The sequence below is a fragment of the Rhinatrema bivittatum genome, chromosome 9, assembly GCF_901001135.1.
Source record: "Rhinatrema bivittatum chromosome 9, aRhiBiv1.1, whole genome shotgun sequence".
Taxonomy (NCBI): Eukaryota; Metazoa; Chordata; class Amphibia; order Gymnophiona; family Rhinatrematidae; genus Rhinatrema; species Rhinatrema bivittatum.
The window spans coordinates 128,726,999-128,752,322 of NC_042623.1; the positions used below are offsets into that span (position 1 = coordinate 128,726,999).

The following is a 25,324-nucleotide window of genomic DNA, read 5'->3' on the forward strand; positions in this document are numbered from 1 at the left end:
ACAGACAGATGAAGGCCATCTTTATCATATAGCCTATTACTGCTCCATACACTGCCTCATCTGCCAATATATCTGAAACCCTCTTTCTTATACCAGGTTTTGAGCCATGCATTGATGTTGTCTATAAGGCTTAGACTTTCCTTTCCCTTTCTATAAACAGTCTATCCTTGCAGTGGTTCCAGCTATCTGGTCTAAAGTCTGGTGTCAGGACTGTTAACATAAATAGTGACTTTGGCAGGAGACAGATTTATGACATCTGTATAGTTCAGAGATCTCATAACAGTCAGCAACTGCATGCCAAGAGAAGTTTAGTTTTTTTTAATCACCTTTATTATAAGGAAATCAAAGTGATGTGCATTAGTATCAAGTAAAACACATATAAAAAAATAAAGTATAATAGTATCAAAACAAATAAAACAGTAAAATACAGTAGCATAGTCAATTAAAAATCTCATGTAAATTAAACATTGAAACACTAAATAATAGGGTTGTACAAACATGGAAATTAAAACTAAGCACACGAGGTGATAAGCTAATAAGAAATGAAAGTTAAGAAAAGATTTGGGAAAAAATCCATACTTTCAGATGTTTCAGAAAGTCCTTTTCCAGATACAGGGCTAGAGCAAGGAGTTCTATAGAGAAGAAGCTAAAAATGAAAAACTCATTTTCTGCGTTCTCTGACTGGTATATTCAATAGCTGTGCAACAGCATCTCCTACCAAAGTTAGCTGGTTAGGTTTATCTAGCTAACCTTTCGGCCAAACAGCAGCTGAAAATGGATCTCATTTTTGACAAGAATGTTTTTCTTGGTTGGATACAACGTCTGTTAAGTTCTAGCTGCCAGCTAATTTCAACTGTGAAAAACAATGTGACAGCAAATTTCAGCTGTGAAAAACAATGTTCTGTTTATTGAGCAATAGCAGTTTTAGTTTCAAAACAGCTTAAGAGTATCCATCTTGCTTTGCTTCAACTCCATATTTCTTTGTTCGGATGGCACGCAGCTCTTTTAGTGGCCACCTGGGCTATTCCTACAAACCTGTAACAGACATTGTGCTGAATTTTGAATTATTTGAAGTCTCCTAATAGATTTGTTTGATAAGCCTAGAAATAACACATTGCAGTAGCCCAATTTGGCATTGATTATGGCATGAAAATAATAATGGGCAAAGTTGTTATAACTATCTTAATTGAAAATAAAAGAATTTCCTAATTACCATTGAAATATGAGATTCCAAGATTAGACCGGTGTCTCTTATAATCCCCAAACTACAGTATATACTTCTTTTATTGGCAATAGAACTCCCTGTATTCAGACTTTTCCTTTTCCTTACCCACTAGATTTTGGTTTTCAGGGGATTCAGTTTTCATTTGTTACACATCCAAGTGGGAATAGCTGGCCACATTGATTTAATTTATTCATTGATTTAGTATGATTAGGACCCAAAGGAATGTATAGTTGGATATCATCTGAGAAGGAATGTTAGGGTAGATATTCAGAGGCTAGGCATCCAGCTAATTGAAACCAGCTATTCAGTGGCATGGGCACACTGCTGAATATACCCAGCTATCGAAATGTCAGCAGGGTAAGTTTATCTAGCTAACTTTAGGCCTGATTTCAGGCAGGCCTAAAGTAAGCCAGCTGTCTTAGCTAGATAATGCCGAATATCAGTGTTTCTTGGGCTATCTTGCCTGGTTAAGTGGCACTGTTCCAGAATGCCCCCACCCGGCCCATGATATTGAAATTTATCTGGCTATCTCTGGGCAGTCAGCATGGCTAAGTCTGAACTTAACCAGACAAATGATTCTGAATATTGTCCTCCATATATGTGTTGATATAGATATATCAATATATAAATATGAAGAGAAATATTACAACCCTATGCATATATGTATTTTCTAATTGTGTTTTTACAGTGTAAAAATATGCATCTCTTGTCATTAAAAATGGAAAGGAATGTAATATTAGTTGTTCAAACCCTATATTTCTTTCCATGCCTTTACTTTTTAGACTTCCAGTTCTTCCAAGCATTTCTCCTTCAAAATCCATTCCAATCCCTCAGTCCTTTCGGCCAGCTGATGAAGACCATCGGAATCAGTTTGGACAGCGGGACCGGTCCTCTTCAGCACCAAATGTTCACATCAATACCATCGAGCCAGTTAATATTGATGTTAGTATCTTGGAAGCCATGAAATTAATGCAGTAGGACATTGAACTTTTAGGATATCTGTTTACATTAAACAGGCACAGAAAAGATCAGTGTAATAGATGTTTACAAAGGATAGGATAGATAGAGGATGTGAGACTGGAATATTTTAGAGAATAGGCAATGGATAAAAGATTAGAGCAAGGTTCAGAAAATAAGAACTGGTTTTGAGACACTGCATATGGTATAGAAATTGGGCAACAGGTATGTTGTGACTGGTATGGGGTACAGGAAATGGGCAATAGTTGAGACCCTGGTGTGGGGTCTAATTATGGAGTTAGTGGATACATGAATTGCTTTTTTATGACTTGTTTATTTTTCTTTTATGTATGCATTGAATACATCTTGTTTTATTTATTTTAGGACTTGATTAGAGATCAGACTCTTCATCGAAGTGAAGGTTGTAAGTTCTTACATGTATATATTTATTTACTTTTTGTAATTGAGATATTCCTGCACAACAATAAAAAGGAATATTGACATGGTAATAAATCTGTGTATGAGCCATATTAGCAAAGGGAAAATAATAAAGGGACCAATGTTTCACCAAACAAGTAGAAGAAAATTATGTTAAAAATTACAGATACATGAGAAGGAAAGCATGAAAGGCAGTTATACTGGCAAAAGCTTAAATAGGAGAGTTTATTGTCCAATCAATATAGTAGGAGATAAAGCCTATTTTAAATATATAAGTAAAAAGAGGAAGACATATAAGGGAATAATATGGATAAAAGGCGAAAATGGGTTTAGTGAAGAGCAGATACTTTCAAGGATACCGCATTAGTAGATTGGCAGGGGAGGGGAAAAATACAGTAGATGTAGTCTACTGTTCCTCAAAGATGACTGGTGAATAAGTTAGCCAGTTTGGGAATTGACAAAAAAATATAAACAGGTTGAAAGTTTGGTTGAACAATAGAAATGAGTGATAGTTAATGGGATCCACTCGGGTGAAGTGAAAGTGACCAGCACGACACCGCAGAGAGTAGTGAGAGATCCAGTTGTCGCTTCTTGGTCTTTGGGGCCAATGTAATAAAGTATGCTTGGGAATGTGCACAGGTTTATATGCAGTTCTGCACACATTTTTGGTGCACAAACTTTATTGCTAATGCAGAAAAATGTATGTGCACAAAAGTGTGCATACAGGTTTGTACCTCTAGATATAAATTTAATGGTAATGAAGGCATTAGCCACTATTCCCCAATGCAGAGAGGTGTGCTGGCTTAATGAATGTTTTCTTAGTACTGGAACATGTAGTCCGAGGTGGACTAAAATTTCCAGGGCTAATGTTAGAATATGGGAAAAAGCTTGAGTTCTGGTGCCGGGACCAATATGTGTGACTTATATTCTGAAAATATGCTTTGTGCATACACATCATGTTTTCAGTGCATAAAATATGATTTATGTGTACAATAAATGCTTTCTGCACAGAAAAAGTCATATTTTCTGCCCAAACAACTGTGTGCACAAAGCATATTTTCTGCACATAAATCCCAAGTACAGATGCTAACATACCTGGTGATATATCAAGCCTCAATAGTGCTTTAATGTGTGTTAAACAGCATATATATCATGTGATAGAACACTATCTCAGCGATATCTGCAATATTTTACATGGCCCTGTTCGGATTGCCTCCCATATTACGAGATGCTTTGCATGCAGTTTGCATGCATGAATAATGCAAATGCATGCAAAGCAGGTCATTACTAAGCAATTTCATGTTAAATTTTTATTGTGGTCAGCCGTGATAAAATAACACGGCCTCCTGGGGATTCATTAAATGTAACATTAGAACCATGGGACCTTAATGCAGGTCCCAAGGCTCCTGAGTTACATTTAAAGGATCCACGTTATAAAAAAATTAATTGCCATAGCATAAAAAGTTGAGCAGGAGTCCTGATCTCCAAAAGGTTTAAAAATATATTTAGTACCATGCATGGTGCCTGCCCCCATCTCTGTCTTCAATACCTTGCATGTCACCCCCACCCCTTTCCCATTGAAAATAATGCAATCAAGGCCCCCCGCACCCCAATAGACCCCTAAAATTGTTGGGGGTATAGTGCCCTTCCCCATCCATCAAAAGTAGTAAAACAAAAAAAAAAAAAAGCATTAGTGGTGATGTGGGGCTGTGCTACTCCCAGGCACCCCCCTCCCATACCCCCAAATCTTGAAAAAATAGAAGTTTCTACAATGGGGCCTGAGGCTCTTCGAGCCAGTTAGTGCCATTTTTCATTTGATTGGGGCAAGGTTCTGTGAAAAATGACATTGACTGGGGCTAGGGGGCACCCTAGCCCCAGTCAATGTCTATTTTTTCAAGATTTAGGGGTGCGGGAGGAGGGTCAGGGGTGGCGGGTCCCACACCATCACCAATGCTTTTTCTTTTAATTTTGGGGGAGAGGGCATTATACACCCAATAACTGTGGGGGATGGGAAGGGGAACTTTGCATTATTGTCAATGGGAAGTGGGTGGGTGGGGGGACATGCAGATATTGAACAAAGAGTTGAGGGAGCGGGGGGATTGCCATCTCCGTGCATGGCACTGAATCTATTTTTAAACCTTTTGGGGGTTGAGGGGCCACCATTTGAGGCAGCCCCGAGTTGAGCCAGGGGTCAGCCCTGAGCCACGCTCAACTTTTTTTTTGCTGCTGCAATTTTTTTTTTTTTGCCAGCGGCCCTTTAACATGATGGCAGTCCCTTGAAGATAGGGTCGCTATTGCGCCTAAAGGCCCACTGGCTACGTTGTTTTGTTCCGTAGTATATAGCTATGAGACAAAAGAATGCACTGTCAAGCTGCAATATATTTTGGGGGAGGGGGCCCACTATCATGGCAACTCCCCCACTTGCAGTAGTAGGACGACTCCTGCGAAAAAACATTGTGACTTAGTGGCTCTTGGTGATAGGAGCACAACATGAGTTTGGAGCACGAAGTAAGAAACAGAAAAATGTGACAGCAGAAGAAGCCTATCAAGTCTGCCCATCCATATCAACTAATTCAGCTTTCCAATCTGTTCTACTCTCTCAGAGATCTCCTGTGTTAATCCCATGCTTTCTTTAATTCAAATACTATTCAAGTCTCTCATCTCTAAGGGGAGAGGCTGTTCCATGCATCCACTATCCTCTCTGTAAAGCAATACTTTATTGGAGTACTTCGGGATCTACACCCTTTCAACCTCATCCCATGACTCCTAATTCTAGAACTTCCTTTCAATTGAAAGAGGCTCGCCTCCTGTGCATGGAAACCTTGGAGGTGTTTAAACATTTCTATAATATCTCTCCTATCTTGCCTTTCCTCTAGCGTATACATGTTCAGATCTTTAAGACTGTCCCCCATATGCTTTAGAATAAAGATCACTGATCATTTTAGTAACCACCCTTTGGACCAACTCCAAGTGGTTTAAATCTTTTTGAAAATGCGATCTCTTGATTTGTATATAATATTACAAATGGGGGTTTCACCAGGGACCTATACAGAGGCAAAATTACTTCCCTTTTTCTGCTGAACATTCCTCTTACTGTGCACCCAAGCATCTTTCTGGCTTTTTCATCACCTTATCTACTTGTTATTTCCAGATCCTGCTCTTTCATGCTTACAGTTTCACCCCCTATATTGTACCTCTCCCTTGGGTTTTTGCAGCTTAAATGCATTACTCTGCATTTATTAGTGTTAAATCTTAGCTGCCAGACCCTAGACCATTCCTCAACCTTTGCTAGATCCCTCCTCATGTTTTCCATACGTTTCTGGCTGTCTACCATGTTGCAGATTTTGATATCATCGGCAAAAATACAAACCTTTTCTGACTATCCTTCCACAATGGCAGTCACGAAAATATTGAAAAGAACCGATCCAAGGACCAAGTCCTTCAGCACATCACTAGTAATGCTCCCCCTCCTCGGAGTGAACTCCATTTACTACTACCTTTGCCGCCTCCCATTCAACCTGTTTCTAACCCATTTCATCTCCTGCACTCTAATATTAAACCATACTATCTAGGGATCCCTGGATTCCAAATGATCATTCATTACAACATCAGAAACAACGTCCTGGTTTGTAAGCACCAGGTCTAGTATTACCTCTTTCCATGTGGATTCTGTAACAGTTCTCGCTGCTTCTAGAAGACACTGCAGCTAGGATGTCCCAGTCAACATTTGGCATATTGAAATCCCCTAGTAATAGCACCTCCCCTTTTATAGCAATTTTGTGAATATCCTCTATTAAATTTCTGTCCATTTCTTCTGTCTTTGATGGAGGTCTATATATTAAACCAATGTAAATAGATGTTCCATTCCCTCTTTCCAGATAACCCACAGTGCTGACTTCTTAATTATAAGCTCTACAATTCTGTTGCTTAATATTAGTTTTTATACATAATGCCAAGCTGCCTCCTTTTCTTCCTTTCCTGTCCTTCCTGAATAGATTGTAACCCAGTATAACTAGATCCCAGTCATTTTCCCATGTACCACATCTCCATGACAGCCACTACATCCAAGACAGCTTCTTTCATGACTGTTTCTAGATGCAGGACTTTATTTCCCATACTATGAGTATTAGTATATTTAGCTTTCTGTATGTTGCCCTTTTTTACTATTTCTATGTAATTATTCAATATTTTACTTACCTTATGACTTTATTCATCCATCCCCAACAATTCCAGTTTAATGTTCTCCTCAGTAGGTTGTTGGAAGACGCTGCATCCTTTAACAGATGTACTCTGTCTCTGCTCAGCAGTCCTTGAAACATGATCCCATGGTTCAGGAAGCCAAAACGCTTTTGTTGACCTCATCTACCCAGCCATTCATTTCCAGAATGTGAGCTTCCCTGCCTGTTTTATTTTATTTTTATTTTAAAGTTTCTTATATACCGCTTATTCATAGCATGGTCTAAGCGGTTTACAATTTAGATAGCACATACATAATTCAAAGAGTAAAAACATAGGCATTGAAAATAAAATACATTTGAATAAAATGAAATAAATAAAATGAAGTAAAATGAACGTGTTAAACAAAGCAAATAAAAAAATAAAAATGCAATGTAATACAGAGGAAAGTAGCGTAAGTGGGATGGTGATATTAGTCTCTGTATGTTAAATTGAAAGCAGTTCCTTGACTGGGAGGATGGTGGAGAATACCACGTGCACCATCTGCTTTAACTTCTCTCCCAAAGCCGAGAAGTCACTTTTGATATGATTTATGTGGTACCTTATAGTATCATTCATGCAAGCATCGATGAGCAACATCGGATAATGGTGAGTAGCTTGAGGCGTTTTGGCTGTTTCTCCTTAATGTCTTGGATTTTGGCACTCAGCAGACAGCACATTTCCTAGTACATGTCTGGGTAGCAGATGAATACATCTGTGCCCTTCAGAAGTACGTCAACCACCACCACCACTGTCCTCCACCTCCTATATGTACTGGTTGTTGAGCCCACAGCTTTGGAGTTGGCAAGTCTTGGTTCCTCCTTATCCTGGGAAGACTTCTCCTCCTCCACTTCCAGAGTTGTATATCAGTTCTTCAGCATGAGGGAAATTGGAGTTGGGGTGTAGGGTTTAGTGCAGGGGATGCCAAATACAGTCCTCGAGAGCCACAAACAGGCCAGATTTTCAGGATATCCACAATGAATATGCGTAAGATAGATTTGAATACAGTGGAAGCAGTGCTTGCAAATCTATCATACATATTCATTGTAGATATCCGGAAAACCTGGCCTGTTTGTGGCTTTTTAGGACTGGAGTTGACCTTCCCTTGTCTAGTGGCTGTAGTAATCTAGGTCCAGCTATAATCTTGTGATCTTCATCTTCCACTCTGCTTGAGTTTTCTGTCTTTGACACCTCGATAAACATGTTGTCGATATAGTCCATTCTTCAAGATGCTTCTTAGTCTTGCCACCTCCTTTCTGAGTTACACCACCTATTTTCTGAGAGTCGAATTACAAAGATCATTCACACTGAACTGGTTCACTCTGTGGATCAGGACATCTGTCAGGACAGCAATAGAAATAGTAACAGTAGTGACAGCCTTAGCGAAAAGAGCTTCTGGTACTTGTTGAAAGAAATGAGAAAGTCGTACAAAGGTTTCTACATTTTCTTCAACTGTTAGAGTCCGCAGATTCGCTAATTTCCTAACTATTTTCTACCTCCACACTCAGAATCCCTACTTGTAGTCTTGCTTACTTGTATAAAATGTCTTATCTTATTCTTTCAAACTACAATATGTATTTATAAATCTATGAGGTTTGTAGTTTTGTGTTGCTGCCTTTGTAGACTCTTGCTGCTTAGAATATATTATTACCACAAAGATCAAATATGATGCTTACATTCAAGCTCCCAAGAAATTTACTAAATTGGTTTTATTAACAGATGACACGAAATAACCTAAATCACTTGCTATCCCTCCCCTTCTTAGTACAAAGCAGTACTTTCTCAAATTTATGACTAGTAATTTATCCTAATCTTTGATCTTAATTTGTTTACCTATGACATTAATAGACCTCCTATTTCAAATAATTTTGGGTAGGGTTTATTTTGTACTTATTTGTCCAAGTTCACTAATAGATACAGTTATACACGAGTATCCAAAGCTCCCTTTTAGTTTATAAAGTGCGTTTTTGTATCTATTAAATCCGGTTGTCTTGTCTACTAAAGGATTTACTATGACATTACTAATTAAGCTCTCCCTAATTTTACTTAAATGTTCTGTTTTTACAAATGACAAAATTTATCTAAATTACTTCATGTTTTTCTGCCAACCAATATCAGGTTATTCTGTGTTATCCAATCTTCTAATTTAGTGGATTAGTCTGTCAAATTAGAATGGAAGGTCAGGTGATGGGGAGGGAGCCTTTATCTTTTAAAAATTCCTCTCTAAACCTAAGCAGTAACAATACCCAGCAAAACAGTAAAGCAATGTAAATATCTCTTTTTAAAAAATAAAATAAAGGAAATAAATGCAATAAAATTGATTTTCTCCTTCAGTAGAAAGTCTCAGCAGTTGAAAATCAAGCCAGAAAAATTACATGTTTGTAACTGAACTCCTCCAAGAATGGCAGATCTTTCTTCGCTTGGCTGACTATATACAGAACTCAGGCTTTGATACAATTAATATTAGATAACAAGCTCCTTTGAACTCCCAAGACTTTAAAATGAATTTTCCCTTTGAACTGCTAAATGTAAAGGCAGAAGAAAAAAAACCTAAAAGCAATGCAGCCCTTTCTCTTCTAAAATCCCTCTACAAACCTAATCAGTAATAATACCGAGATGTAAGCAATATTCCTTTTCAAAAATAAAACAAAAAAGCAATAAAAAATGATCCTTCCTTCAAAATAAGGTCTCAGAGGTTGAAAGATAAGCCAAAAAATGTACCTCTGTTTGTAATTGAGCTCCTCCCAGTTGTGCTCCTAACTAAAGTTAGTCGGGATTTACATGCAGAATGCATTTTTTTGTGTATAAATCATACTATATGCACAGAAAATGATTTGTGTACTCAAACCATGTTTTCTGCACAGTAAGCATGGTTTATGTGCATAAATCCATGTTTTTATGCGCACTAAGCATTTTTTGCACACGTTTTCCAATTAGCACACTTTTTGTAACTCTTGATGCGTTCTCATACCATTAGCTTACTGTACTGAGAGTTAAATTTTTTTAGTTTGTGCGTTAAGAAACTATGAGCGAACAGCTTATTACAATGGCCTTTTTATTAATGATGTTATGACATAGCTAGAAGAGAAAGTGTTTGTTAAAACCAGAAACATGGTAGATATGCTACAGGAGGATTGATGAGATGAAAATTGACTTGAAAATATTGGAAGAATTGTCAAGGGTTTGGCAACAGTTTCAATGTAAAAAATGGCAATGGAAATCCGAGGTCTAAATACTATTTTGAAGAGGAAGAACTAAGCAGTCATGAAAAGAGATTCTGGGGTTCATCACCTCGGATGGCCTCAAAGTGAGAAAATAGTTGGGAAATCTAATAGTATATGTTGATGCATAAATAGGGCTATCACTAGTAGAAAGAAGGAAATATGAACTCTGTAGAGCTCTTTGGTGAGACTCCACCTTCAGTATTGTATGCAATTCTTGGGTAATGATACAGCAGAAGGTATATCTTGTTTCCTAAACCCAATTAACCTCAAAACCTAAGGAAACACTTCCAACTAAATATTTCACAAATAACAATAATATATGATTTATTTCACACTATATTTATTACAAAATTTTACAAACATCGTTATTCTTAATCAATTAATTCTTTGCACTACTTAAAATACATACAAAAGGCATCTATATAATACCATACATTTATCATTCACACCACTCATACCATGCATACTAAAAATGTCATCATGAAAATCCAAACCCAACAAAACAGTATCTTCTTTGTTTCGCCTGAATCAGGCTTCCTCAGGGAATTTTCTGCAATGTTCAAATCCAACTCTATTCACAATGATGTCTTCTAACTGGAGAGTTCCATGACATAATTCTTCCCACTCCAGAATCGCTCATATTCCATAAACTTTTAAAATTAAGGCTGTCAATCTTCATTTGTTAATTGGTCAATTCTTAACAGATTTCTTCAAATCTCGGTTGCTGATCTTGCTTAAATTGTTCTAAAAGATATCACCACTCAGCACTCGATTTTAATTTCCATAGAAATCCTTCTGCTTCAAATGAACTCAATGCTTCAATCTTAAAATTTTTTTTTTATAAATAACCCATAACACTAGCAGCCGCCACTTACCCTCAGTGTCCTGCGTCCCTGTCCTCAGGGCCCCTTCATCCCCACATATCAATACTTACACACTTTACTATGCAGAATAGAAAACCGCTGAAACTGTTATTGGTATCAAAAAGACTACAGCTTTTATTTCTTTACACAATACAAAAAGAAGAGGAAAAAGGATATAAATCCAATACATATCACATATAAACCAAAATAATTTAGAACAACCTATATAACAGCTGATGACAATATCATCAATGATTGCCTCAAGATATCTCTCTGCAGCCTCTCGCCACTCAATGGGCCGCAAGCCGTAATCGGTCAATGAAGCAATAAGTTATTTGTAATCATTTACTGTCATCATGCTGTAAAACTATGCAAAGAAATTTTAATAAAGAAAATTTTTATTTTAATGATACTTTTTAGTGTTGTCAAAAACTGTGGTGAATACACCACTAGAAAATCTAAGAACCCCAATTCAGAAAACACTATATTTCCCACATTTTAAACTACCCCAATCTAAAATACCTAGTAACTAATGCCCAAACGTCAAAGAAACATATACTTAGCACTTAATTTGATACGACCCAAAAGGGCTCATGCAGTGGAAAACACCATCATCTTGTTTAAAGCTGTCCTGTTTAAAGCTGTCCCGACATGTTTCGATTGCAAAGCAATCTTCTTCAGGAGATCAAGAATAAGATCTAAATGTCAAGCAAATGTTCCTTAACCCTTAAAAACAAAATTAAAAATATAAATGGTTACAAACTCACAAGCACCAAGGAAAAAACTTACATCCATATTCAAACGGCCGCACTGATGAAAATGCAAAACACTTACCCGGGCAGAAAAACTACCTCTACCTTCACATTCAAGAAATGGCGCCTCAGCGTTTGTGTCCACAAAGGTGAATCTCTACGCTTTTTAAATCAAACGGAACCGGAAACAAACTACAACTGACTACAACTCCCATCATACAAAGCACTAAAAAACGGACCAGTCAATCTCACGGTTAAGGCCCCTAGGGGCCACCGTATCGAAATAATGTATCCATTTTTGTTCCCTTCGTAATAGAAAATTATCAAAATCTCCACCCCTATTACTTGGATTTAATTTTTCAATTGCTGCAAACTGCAATACTTCAAAAGAATGATTCAACTGTAGACAATGTTGCACTACAGGCGCCTCAACGCACTGGCGTACAATAGCGCTCCTGTGCTCAATCATCCGTACTTTCAAACTGCGGCTGGTTTTCCCAAGGTAAAGGAGGGGACACGGGCACCATAGTCCATAAATCACACCTTTAGATTGACAATTTGTATAAGATCTCAATCTAAACCTTCCATCTTTGAAGAATGGTAAACACTCACCCGAAAACGACTGACTACAGACACTGCAATGTTCACAAGGATAATGTCCTATAATATGATCCTCATGTGCATTACCCTGTAATATCTCATCCAAAAAATCAGAATGTACAATAAGATCTCTAAGGTTTTTACCTCGCTTAAAGGCAAACCTAGGAATTTCATGTAGTTCTGAATGCAAGCTCACAACATGCCAATACTTCTTAATGATGTTCTGAACCTTATAAATTTGAGAAGAGAATGGAAGTACACAGGTGATACGATTCGAAACTTGCTGGTTATTTGCAGGAAGAAAGAGTAAATCTCGATTGATCCACCTCGCACGTTTATAGGCTTTTTTGAGCAAATATAAAGGATAGCCTCGTTGTTTGGGAGGGTGCTGAAAATGATTTTGTAATGTTTATGTCGTGGCTCAATGGTTGTGACATACATTTGAAGTTCACTCATACTTTCTCGACATCATGTGTCCCGTATTTAGACATCTCTATTTCGTTACAAACTACGGGTTTTTCTTTCTCAATCTATCATAAACCTACAGACAAAAATACCTTGCTTCGTTTCGATAGCAGTCATCCGCATCATTTGAAGTCTAATTTGCCCTATGGGCAATTTCTGAGACTGCGGCGTTTATGCTCTAATTTGAGTGATTACAAATTGAAAGCAAAAATTTTGACATCTAACTTTCAACAACGAGGCTATCCTTTATATTTGCTCAAAAAAGCCTATAAACGTGCGAGGTGGATCAATCGAGATTTACTCTTTCTTCCTGCAAATAACCAGCAAGTTTCGAATCGTATCACCTGTGTACTTCCATTCTCTTCTCAAATTTATAAGGTTCAGAACATCATTAAGAAGTATTGGCATGTTGTGAGCTTGCATTCAGAACTACATGAAATTCCTAGGTTTGCCTTTAAGCGAGGTAAAAACCTTAGAGATCTTATTGTACATTCTGATTTTTTGGATGAGATATTACAGGGTAATGCCCATGAGGATCATATTATAGGACATTATCCTTGTGAACATTGCAGTGTCTGTAGTCAGTCGTTTTCGGGTGAGTGTTTACCATTCTTCAAAGATGGAAGGTTTAGATTGAGATCTTATACGAATTGTCAATCTAAAGGTGTGATTTATGGACTATGGTGCCCGTGTCCCCTCCTTTACATTGGGAAAACCAGCCGCAGTTTGAAAGTACGGATGATTGAGCACAGGAGCGCTATTGTACGCCAGCGCGTTGAGGCGCCTGTAGTGCAACATTGTCTACAGTTGAATCATTCTTTTGAAGTATTGCAGTTTGCTCTCCCGCAATTTTACTGTATCGGCCCGTTAGAAAATAGCCACTGCTATTACTAGCAACAGTAACATGGAATAGACTTAGTTTTTGGGTACTTGCCAGGTTCTTATTTATTTTATTTATTTATAACTTTTTCTATACCGAAGTTCAGGTAACAGAGTTACTTATCACTCCGGTTTACATTGCAACAGATATAAATATTAAACAATGACAACAAGTGTCTTACAGAGAACAGGGAAAATGGCCTGGATTGGCCGCTGTTGGAAACAGGATGCTGGGCTTGATGGACCCTTGGTCTGACCCAGCATGGCATGTTCTTATGTTATCCTTTTCTCCTTCCATTCATCTGGCCGTGGTCCAGTGCACCACGCACCTTGACAAAGTGCTCCAAAACCCCAACCTCCTGATGCATCGGTCTGGATGTTCAAGTCCTTGTTGGATAGTGGGGGCCCTTGTATGACTGAAACACCATTGAAGTTGTCCAGGAAGGAGTTCCATATTTTAAAATCCTCTCGGATTTCCTTAGATACTCATTGGTAGTGATGCGGTCGCCGTATCCCCACTGTTGCTGCTGCCAATCTTCGCATGAATGCTCTTCCCACGGGAATAACTCGGCAAGCAAAATTTAAGGTTCCCAGGATAGCTTGTGCGACTTGTAGTGTTATATTCTTCGCTGTGACTGTTTGTTCTATTAGATTGCACAGTTTCAAGATTTGTTCCCCCGGTAATCTTGCTATCATTTTTTTTGGGAAACCATCTCAATTTCCAGGAAGGATATGGTTGTAGCTGGACCTTCTGTTTTGTTGCCCGCCAGTGGAACTCCAAATTTCTCTGCCATCGCTTGCAATTCTGCTAGTAAGTCACCACATGTGTTGGAATCTTGTGGCCCCACAAATAAAAAATCATCCAAGTAATGTACGATGTTATTGAATGCTGTCTTTTTCACAACTACCCAATGCAAGAATGAGCTGAAAAGCTCAAAGTAAGCACATGAGACTGAGCATCCCATGGGCATGCATTTGTTGAAGTAGTATTGGTTATTGAAGGTTAACCCTAGTAATGGAGAACTGTTTGGGTGTCCAGGAAGAAGTCTGAATGCCGACTCTGTCTGCTTTTGCCATAAGAGCCCCCTTGCCGCATGCTCGTAGCATTGCGACAGCTGTGTCGAAGGATGCATATTGGACCGAGCATTCCTCTTGAGGCAATTAAGAACATAAGAAATTGCCATGCTGGGTCAGACCAAGGGTCCATCAAGCCCAGCATCCTGTTTCCAACAGAGGCCAAACCAGGCCACAAGAACCTGGCAATTATCAAAACACTAAGAAGATCCCATGCTACTGATGCAATTAATAGCAGTGGCTATTCCCTAACTAAACTTGATTAATAGCCGTTAATGGTCTTCTCCTCCAAGAACTTATCCAAACCTTTTTTGAACCCAGCTACACTAACTGCACTAACCACATCCTCTGGCAACAAATTCCAGAGCTTTATTGTGCGTTGAGTGAAAAAGAATTTTCTCTGATTAGTCTTAAATGTGCTACTTGCTAACTTCATGGAATGCCCCCTAGTCCTTCTATTATTCGAAAGTGTAAATAAGCGATTCACATCTACTCGTTCAAGACCTCTCATGATCTTAAAGACCTCTATCATATCCCCCCTCAGCCGTCTCTTCTCCAAGCTGAACAGCCCTAACCTCTTCAGCCTTTCCTCATAGGGGAGCTGTTCCATCCCCTTTATCATTTTGGTTGCCCTTCTCTGTACCTTCTCCATCGCAACTATATCTTTTTTGAGATGAGGCGACCAGAATTGTACACAGTATTCAAGGTGCGGTCTCACCATGGAGCGATACAGAGGCATTATGACGTTTTCCGTTCTATTAACCATTCCCTTCCTAATAATTCCTAACATTCTATTTGCTTTTTTGACTGCTGCAGCACACTGAGCCGATGATTTTAAAGTATTATCCACTATGATGCCTAGATCTCTTTCTTGGGTGGTAGCTCCTAATATGGAACCTAACGTCGTGTAACTACAGCAAGGGTTATTTTTCCCTATATGCAACACCTTGCACTTGTCCACATTAAATTTCATCTACCATTTGGATGCCCAATCTTCCAGTCTTGCAAGGTCCTCCTGAAATGTATCACAGTCTGCTTGTGATTTAACTACTCTGAATAATTTTGTATCATCCGCAAATTTGATAACCTCACTCGTTGTATTTCTTTCCAGATCATTTATATATATATTGAAAAGCACCGGTCCAAGTACAGATCCCTGAGGCACTCCACTGTTTACCATTTTCCACTGAGAAAATTGACCATTTAATCCTACTCTCTGTTTCCTGTCTTTTAACCAGTTTGTAATCCACGAAAGGACATCGCCTCCTATCCCATGACTTTTTAGTTTTCGTAGAAGCCTCTCATGAGGGACTTTGTCAAACGCCTTCTGAAAATCCAAATATACTACATCTACCGGTTCACCTTTATCCACAAGTTTATTAACCCCTTCAAAAAAATGAAGCAGATTTGTTAGGCAAGACTTCCCTTGGGTAAATCCATGTTGACTGTGTCCCATTAAATCATGTCTTTCTATATGCTCTACGATTTTGATCTTGAGAATAGTTTCCACTATTTTTCCCAGCACTGAAGTCAGGCTCACTGGTCTATACTTACCCGGATCGCCCCTATAGCCTTTTTTAAATATTGGGGTTACATTGGCCACCCTCCAGTCTTCAGGTACAATGGATGATTTTAATGATAGGTTACAAATTTTAACTAATAGATCAGAAATTTCATTTTTTAGTTCCTTCAGAACCCTAGGATACATACCATCCGGTCCAGGTGATTTGCTACTCTTTAGTTTGTTAATCTGGCCTACTACTTTTTTCAGATGTGGCGACCAGAATTGTACACAGTATTTAAGGTGTGGTCTCACCATGGAGCGATATAGAGGCATTATGACATTTTCCGTTTTATTAACCATTCCCTTCCTAATAATTCCTAACATTCTGTTTGCTTCTTTGACTGCTGCAGCACCCTGAGTCGACGATATTAAAGTATTATCCACTATGATGCCTAGATCTTTTTCCTGGGTGGTAGCTCCTAATGTAGAACCTAACATCGTGTAACTACAGCAAGGATTATTTTTCCCTATATGCAACGCCTTGCACTTGTACACATTAAATTTCATCTGCCATTTGGATGCCCAATCTTCCAGTCTTGAAAGGTCCTCCTGTAAGGTATCACAGTCTGCTTGTGATTTAACTACTCTGAATAATTTTGTAACAGCCGCAAATTTGATAACCTCACTCGTTGTATTCCTTTCCATATCATTTATATATATATTGAAAAGCACCGGTCCAAGTTCAGATCCCCGAGGCACTCCACTGTTTACCCTTTTCCACTGAGAAAATTGACCATTTAATCCTACTCTCTGTTTCCTGTCTTTTAACCAGTTTGTAATCCACGAAAGGACATCGCCTCCTATCCCATGACTTTTTAGTTTTCGTAGAAGCCTCTCATGAGGGACTATGTCAAACGCCTTCTGAAAATCCAAATACCGGTTCACCTTTAACCACATGTTTATTAACCCCTTCAAAAAAATGAAGCAGATTTGTTAGGCAAGACTTCCCTTGGGTAAATCCGTGTTGACTGTGTTCCATTAAATCATGTCTTTCAATATGCTGCACGATTTTGATCTTGAGAATAGCTTCTACTATTTTTCCCGGCACTGAAGTTAGGCTCACTGGTCTATAGTTACCCGGATCGCCCCTGGAGCCTTTTTTAAATATTGGGGTTACATTGGCCACCCTCCAGTCTTCAGGTACAATGGATGATTTTAATGATAGATTACAAATTTTAACTAATAGATCAGACATTTCATTTTTGAGTTCCTTCAGTACCCTAGGATGCATCCTATCCGGTCCAGGTGATTTGCTACTCTTTAGTTTGTCAATCTGGACTAGTACATCTTCCAGGTTCACAGTGATTTCGTTCAGTTCGTCTGACTCATCACCCCTGAAAACCATCTTCGGAACTGGTATCTCCCCAACATCCTCATTAGTAAACACGGAAGAAAAGAATTCATTTAGTTTTTCTGTAATGGCCTTATCTTCTCTAAGAGCCCCTTTAACCCCTCTGTCATCTAATGGTCCAACCGACTCCCTCACAGGTTTCTTGCTTTGGATATATTTAAAAAAGATTTTATTATGAGTTTTTGCCTCTGCGGCCAACTTCATTTCAAATTCTCTCTTCGCCTGTCTTATCAATGTTTTACACTTAACTTGACAATACTTATGTTTAACCTATTTTCTTCAGATGGATCCTTCTTCCAATTTTTGAAGGATGTTTTTTGGGCTAAAATAGCCTCTTTCACCTCACCTTTTAACCATGATGGTAATCGTTTTGCCTTCCTTCCACCTTTCTTAATGCATGGAATACATCTGGACTGTGCCTTTAGGATTGTATTTTTAAACAATGTCCAAGCCTGTTTTGATCGTTTACTGATTCTCCAGGTGGGAATGATAAGATTCTAGATGAGCCGGAATTTTCCTTTTTCTTTCTTGGGGATTACTGCAAATGGTGAGATGAACATGTTCTGAAAAGGTTGTTGCGTGAAGGGACCCGCCATCCTTCCGAGTGACAGTTCTGCTTCTAACTTCTCTTGCACTATGTCTTTATGCTTGGTTGCTGATGGTGCATTACCGGCCTTCGCACCTTGTATCTGGCCTTGAAATGGGATTATGAACCCCTCCTGAAACCCTTGGGTTATTTTTTCTGCTTTCTCCTTGTTTGGGTAGAGTTCTAGCCACGGTTTCATTGCCTCAAGTTGAACTGGTGAAGGTGCTTTTTCAAACTGCAGATCCTCATGTTGTTTTACTCTTACTTGCCGCCGTTGTTCTTTTTGGGCATTTTATCATTGGGTATGGGGCTGTGCAATTAGTGCAAACATGTTTAAATTTGCAGTCTTGAAACGAGCATACTGCTTTGTTGTATCGCCAGCAGGTGTTATCATGTGCCAGCTCCTGCCTTGTTGTGTGTCTCGCAGGAGATGACCTTTGGTATCTCCTTGATCTCATTCCTTGCTTGGTTGTTTCGCAAGTCATTTGCTATATCCATAGGCTAACGTCCTGTGTTCCCCATGTCATGTACCGGTTCTCCTCCATTTTATCCCGGAACTTTTCATCGTAATTCAACCAGGACCAGCCTTCGTGCTGTTGATACACTTGCAGGATATTGACTGCGCAGCTTAGCATGGGTCCATATTACTAATTATCCTTATGTCCCACTACGCTTATCATATATAAAAATGCCTTTATCCAGTTGACTAAATTCTTAGGGATTTTCATCTCCTTTTCCCTAGTTGTTGGGTCTTTTGACTTCTTTCTGTCTTCTGTTCTATAACACCCGTGAAGAATACTAAAGATGTCTATGCATTTTATTTCGTATCTTCTTTCTCATCTGCTTGGGCACCACCTCCCAGAGCTCTGATAACATTGTGAACGCGGGTGGTCCTCTCGACTCCTTTTCCACCGTCTTATTGGATGCTTGCCGTTCGATGTCTGACCCAGAATCTGACGAAGATGTGTCTGAGGAACTGTATGAGCTGGAGCTTGGCCTATGCTTGCGCTTCGTTTTGCGCTTCCTTTCCTCTGCCGCTGTGATCCCCGACCTGGAAGACATTGTCTTTTGCTCGTTATCCCCTTCTTTGTCCCCACACTCATCCGCACTGCCTTGATCGGTCTGTAATTGCCATGCAGACGGGCTTGTTGATGGTCCTTCTTCTGCATTTTCATTGTCTTGTGGCCCTCTTTGCACCATCTGCGCTGCTGCCCCCTCTTCTCCGGAAACCTGATTTTTTTGTCCGAAACACCTCTCGTGGTGTTCGAAACACCACCTGTACCTGACCTTGGTCTTGTTTCGTTGCTTGATGAAGTTTCATTAGCCGATGATGCTAGCCTGCCTTCCATCTTGATAATGTATGAGTTCTTGAGGCGGCACTGAGCAAGACCACCATGGAGGCTGGCATTGTTGACTGTTCATTCCTCCATGTTGTGGCCTATCCCATGGTCTCCCCGTCGAGCTCCAACTGGTGCATGGGCCTTGAGCTCTGCACCCCCATGGTGCTCTGTTATGCCAGCTCGTGCCATCCTGGTTCTGCCGTGTCTGGCATGCTTGGTTGTCGCATCCAAAATGTTCGTGCATTCCGCCTGAATATGCATGTGGCTCGCTGTGCTGGTAGCTTGGGTATCCCATTCTGTTTGCATGCCAGCATTCCTCACTTCTGCTGGAATACTGCTGCGAGCGTCTACAAGTACTATGATGCGGTGTCGGTGTCTCATTTATCCTCATCCTGTCGCCGATGTTCGACACAACTGCTTCTTCTGTCTTGTTTGCCATTGCTTCCATATCTGTCGTTTCCTCCATATTGTTCACTTGCCGTTCCGCTCTCTCTCGATTGATGCTGTACTGCCACCTCTTTTCCTCTGGTGCGCTCCCCTCTTGTTCTCCTTCTTTCTCACCCCCTCTGCTGTATTGTGGTTCTGGTGTTCGCTCCCTCCTCATTGATTTTTTCAATCGTTGTGAAGCGCGTCGATCTCTTATTTCTGCCTGTTTGGTCCTTCTCTGATGAGGCTCGTGTAGTGCTGCGGGATGACATGCTGTGCCTATAATTCTCACATGAAATCAGTGGTTTATTAATTGCTGTTGATATGTCAATAAACCTTTCTTCGATCTACTTGCCTCTTTCCCCCCCTCATCCTGTTTGCTCTCCGCACTCCGTTCTATATAAATCTCTCTGCTTTGCCTACCTTGAATACCCCTGCGTCCCACCAGCCCTATCCGAGGGGATGTCTATTATCCTTCTGCATGTCCAGGTGCTTTTTGTGCCCGTGCTGTCCATTACCCTAGGCTTTTATGTATGTATTTTGATTATTTGTTTTATTATATATATAGCTAATTGTTTTTTTTAAATAATGCCCCACTATGTCATGTGTCTGTAGGCTACTGCCCTGTACCTGATAGGGTGAGGGCATTGGGCGGGCCGCCCATCTGTCCGTACAAGCCAGTGTGTCCCTTATTTCCCATCTATAAAGTGACTTGACCATGGGCACAAGGAGCCACCATGGGGACTTGGACCCTGGTCTCCTGGTTCATAGCCTGCTGCTCTAATCCCTAGGCTACTCCACCACTCCGATTTCTGTGCCCGGCTGCCATCCCTGCATTCCGTGTGCCACCGGCTGCCTGCTGTAGCGCCGCGTGGCTCTCAGTGACCCCCCTACACACAGGCCTTTGTGAGCATAGAGGGCCCACTCCTTCCCACTCTCAACTCGCACTGGCCTGCCCACCCCATGCTTTCGTGAGCCCGGGGCGGGCCCTTGATTCCAGATACTTGGCCCGCAGCGCTAATTATTTGGCTGCACTGCCCTTAAGCAAAATCATTAATTTATATATATATATATATATATATATATCTTTTTTTTTTTTTTTTTTTAATTAACCAGGACCAGCCCCCTTGCCTGAGGCAAGCTAGTCAAATACCCCTTCTGGCCTCTCTCCAGCATCATGTCCTCCCCTTTTCTTCTAATGGTAGCATTATTCTGTTTCTTTTTTTTTTTTATAGCCTGTGTGCCACCCCTTGTGCCACCCCCCTATCCCGTAGCATCCTGTTAGGCACTTCTACATTACAATACTCCCACATCTAAGCAAGGAGGCAAATTATGTTTTTATAGTTTTGTTTTGTTTTTTAATTCAAAGCAAAATATCACATATCCAATCAACTCCCCAGGCGAACTGCCCAAGAAAGTATTTTATTTATTTATTTATTTTAATACTTGTGATCCTCCTCTGCCGTCTTCCGGACCTCCACGGAGCTCTCTTCCCTTCTGCTGCTGCTCCTGATGCTGCTGCCACACCCGGATTCCTCACAGCTCGTCCTCTGACACCCGATCGCGTTGCTCCTCCGCCAGTCCACCGGCTCACGCTGCTCCTGCCCTCGCCTATCTGTACTGCCAGTGTTCAGCGTGGCCGCAGTTGCGTATCGTCGCGGACTCGTCCTGCTGGGTTGCTCCTACTGCTAGGCTGCTTCAGTGTCACTGGCTGGTTGTCGCTGGGCTGCCATGTGTTGCCGCGGGGTCGTCCTGCTGGGCTGCTCCAGCTGCTGGGCTGTTTCCTCTGTGCTGGCTCCTGGAAAAGGGGGATTTTTCCTCCTACACGGCCCTTTAAATGGCCGGCGATGTCATCGGCCGGCGCCTCTGAGGCCTCCGATGATGCGTGCTCAAGGCCGGCAACATCATCAGCTAGCGCCTCGTAGCCTCCGATGACGCACGCTCCTCTTTACTCCTCCCGTTGGCCCCCCTCCCCGCTATCGGACCGCCGTCCTCATGTCACTGCTGCACAAGGGTTTGGAGTGTGGAAAACTCGAGGTCCATGTGACCTACAGTGTTTTCAAAATGGCATCGAGGGTCTCTGCAGTGGGAGTTGGTGCCTGTAGACTGGCATTGCTGCGGGCCTCGTATCTCGATCCAGAGATACAGGAACAACTCGCTGACGTGCCATGCACTGGAGAGAATTTCTTCAGAGATAGGGTGAAGGATGCTGTGGCCCAGCTCTGGCATCATCATGAAAACCTTCAACAACTGTCCGCCAGCACTCCAGACCCGTCTTCCTCATCCAGGAGGCCGGGGCCAGGAAGCCTTTCTTTGACCGAAGGAAATACCGTCCTCCGCCTCCTTGATCCCGTACACATCATTAGAGCTCCTGCGGCCATTCCAGGCAACAGAGAGCTCCCAAGCCCCAGCCAGATCCTCAGTCAACTCCATGGATGGGGGTTTTAACTGAGCCATAGGAGTGCATAAGCCAGTTGCCTGTACCCATGAAGATGGACCTTCCGGTCGGGGGCAGGCTGTGGTTCTTTGCAAACTGGTAGCCTAGTGTAACCTTGGATCAGTGTGTTTTGTCCATCGACCGCCAGGGTTACCAATTAAATCTATTGGGTGTCCCACCAAATTGCCCTCCGTGCTCATTTTGGTTCTGGCTCAAAGAATTAAGTTCATAGCTACACTAACTGCATTAACCACATCCTCTGGCAACAAATTCCAGAGCTTAATTGTTGAGTGAAAAAGAATTTTCTCTGATTGGTCTTAAATGTGCTACTTGCTAACTGGAGCATAGGTCTTCTTTATGCAAACTCATCAAATCCTATGATCACTAGGACCATCCAGGTTAAGATTAGGATAATACTTGTAGCGCCAGCCTGGACATAGCAAGTTTGGTATCCATATCTAGTCTGTCTGTCAGTTCAGTCTCTGGTTCAATTGGGAATATCCAGACATCAGTCAGGAAAAATGCAATCTCTGCTATCCAAACCTGCCATCACTGGCCTTCATGATGTAGATGCAGAGTACACACTCGTCTCCTCCTTATTACTTCCTAAATAGGGGAGGATGTTATGATTTCCACCAGAAAACCTTCAACTAGAAGGTCCTATGGTTTCAAGTGAAAGAGATTCTTGACTGTGTAGGTTCAGCTAATTGGATCCCTTCTGTAGCCAGAGGGATTTGCTTCAATGTCTGTTTTGTCTCTTATCCTAAGGCCTTAACATCCATTGAAATGGAGGAAAGCCTAGATAGGGGAGATATAATAGAGACATTTAGAGATCCATATTCAGTAGGCCAGATTGAAGACAAGCTATTTACCTAAAGTTAGCCAGACTTGTTCTGTATATTCGGTGGGAGAAATGTCCCACTGAATACACTTTATTAAAGATAACCAGCTACATATAGCCAGATAACTTTAACCCAAACATTGTTTAAATATGGCCGGTTAGGCCTAAAATTATCCAGCCTTCCATGGCCAAATAATTAGCTACTTACCCGGATATCTTCACAGATATCTGGTTAAGTATTGCACCTTAAAAAAATAAATAACTAAGTTGTGGGCCTCCCAGTCCGATGTCCCCCCACCCCACATGTCACAACTCACCTCCTGGTGAAGAAAACCCGTAACCTCAAGACATGATTTGTAACTCCAAAATTAATCTCATTGCCAGACCCATGCCGCCCCTCTCCCTCTCCACTAAGAATCCAATACACCATTTATTTATTTATTTATTTAAAAGGCTTTTTCTTAAATACCATCTTCTCCCCCAACAAAAAGACCTCCCCTTCAGGCAGACACCTACCTTGTACCTGCAATGGGGCACCTGTATTTAATGCTGGGCTTGCTATGCAAACAGTCACATGAAGCCGGTAATAGTGGGTTGGTGAGAAACCAGTAAGCATGTGAATTTTGGGAGGAGCTCCCCAAACTTTCCCCTTCCTTTTCTTGATCATAAGAGTAGTGGAAAATAGTTAGAGGCAAATGAAGGGCCACCTACTAGCACCTTGTTTCAGCATGGGATCAGTGATCAACCATCTTAGATTCTCCTTGAATTAGCTATTTTTTTTTAATACTTTATATTTATTACATGTTTCACAAATAATATTCCATGGCATATATAAATAACAGACAACTATAATTTTGTGAATTTAACACAAAAAAATAACAATATATTCCTCTATTAAGTTCCCAAGGAGGTGTAATCAACTGCAATAAGGAAACTTATGCTTATATGCTCAAGAAAATAGGAAAAATATGCCTTGGGTAGGAAAACTCATTTATACGGTGAGATGAAACTATACACAACATAGTTATTAGTTAATTACCGTGACATCTTATTTACAAATTTTCGCATCAAGAAAACTCCTAAGTTTTTAAGAATAAAAATAAAAACATAACATCATATTTTAGCTAGCATTTATATGGAAATTGAAGAAAACATTTGCTGCTAGAGGTTAAAACCTTTGTCTGCATCTGTAAAAATTCCTTATGTCTACACTGTGTTTCATAACAGAGATCCAGAAAAAAAAAACATTTTTTGACCCATAAACATACTATCCTTAACTTTAAAGAAAATCCACATGACAGAATGTATCGATTTTGAAAACAAAGACTTTTAAGGTAGCACATCTAGTTTCTTCGACTTGAGAACACTCATGAAAAGCAGTTAATCCCAAGTTATCCATTGTGACTTGTATAGCCCAGCATGTTCTTGTATCCCATTGACTTCAATATGCTTCTTTGATGGACGATAAAAAGCTTTGTTCAAAGGAGGCATAGAATCCACAGGAATCTTGAGAATTTCCTTCATATATCTTTTGAAAAGTTCCACAGAATCTATCATTATAACCTGAGAAAATTGAGATTTCTTAGGTTCAAAGCCCACATTCTGTTTTCTACCATTTCTAGCCTATGCTGAAATCTCTGGCAGTCTTTAACTAGGCTGCCATTTATTGTCTGCACTGTCTGTAATTGCTTTTCATAAGACTCCAATTTTTGCTACATTGGCTATCCTTGTAACTTGCTCATTACAGTCCCTCAGTGAAGACTCCATTAATAGCCTTTTAGCAACAGTAGAGTCCAAATGAGTATTGGCAAACCAAATCAAGTGCATACCAGAACATGCTTCTCACCCAACCGGCTAAAACTTCACTGAGGAAACAAGCTCTGTCCACTGCAGGTCCCCCTCTTTGGAACCTGCTTCCACCAGACCTCCGCCAAGAACCTTGCCTTTTGACTTTCAAAAAGAAGCTAAAGTCATGGCTATTCACCCAAGCCTTCCCCGAGAGCTAAAACTTGTCGAAGCGATAGACGGTATCCTTACCGCTGTACATATGTTTCTAATTTTCTTCCTTGTTGCAGTTAATCGTGTTT

At 40.4% G+C, this 25,324-nt stretch overlaps 1 protein-coding gene across 1 annotated transcript in view; it reads left to right on the forward strand.

Moving 5' to 3' along the window:
* The window catches only part of BRAF (B-Raf proto-oncogene, serine/threonine kinase), a 409,670-nt gene that overhangs the window by 137,610 nt on the left and 246,736 nt on the right, over window positions 1-25,324 (forward strand). Inside the window, 2 exon segments of the mRNA XM_029616061.1 lie at window positions 2,008-2,167; window positions 2,567-2,606. Of these exon segments, the coding sequence (XP_029471921.1) occupies window positions 2,008-2,167; window positions 2,567-2,606 (200 nt within the window).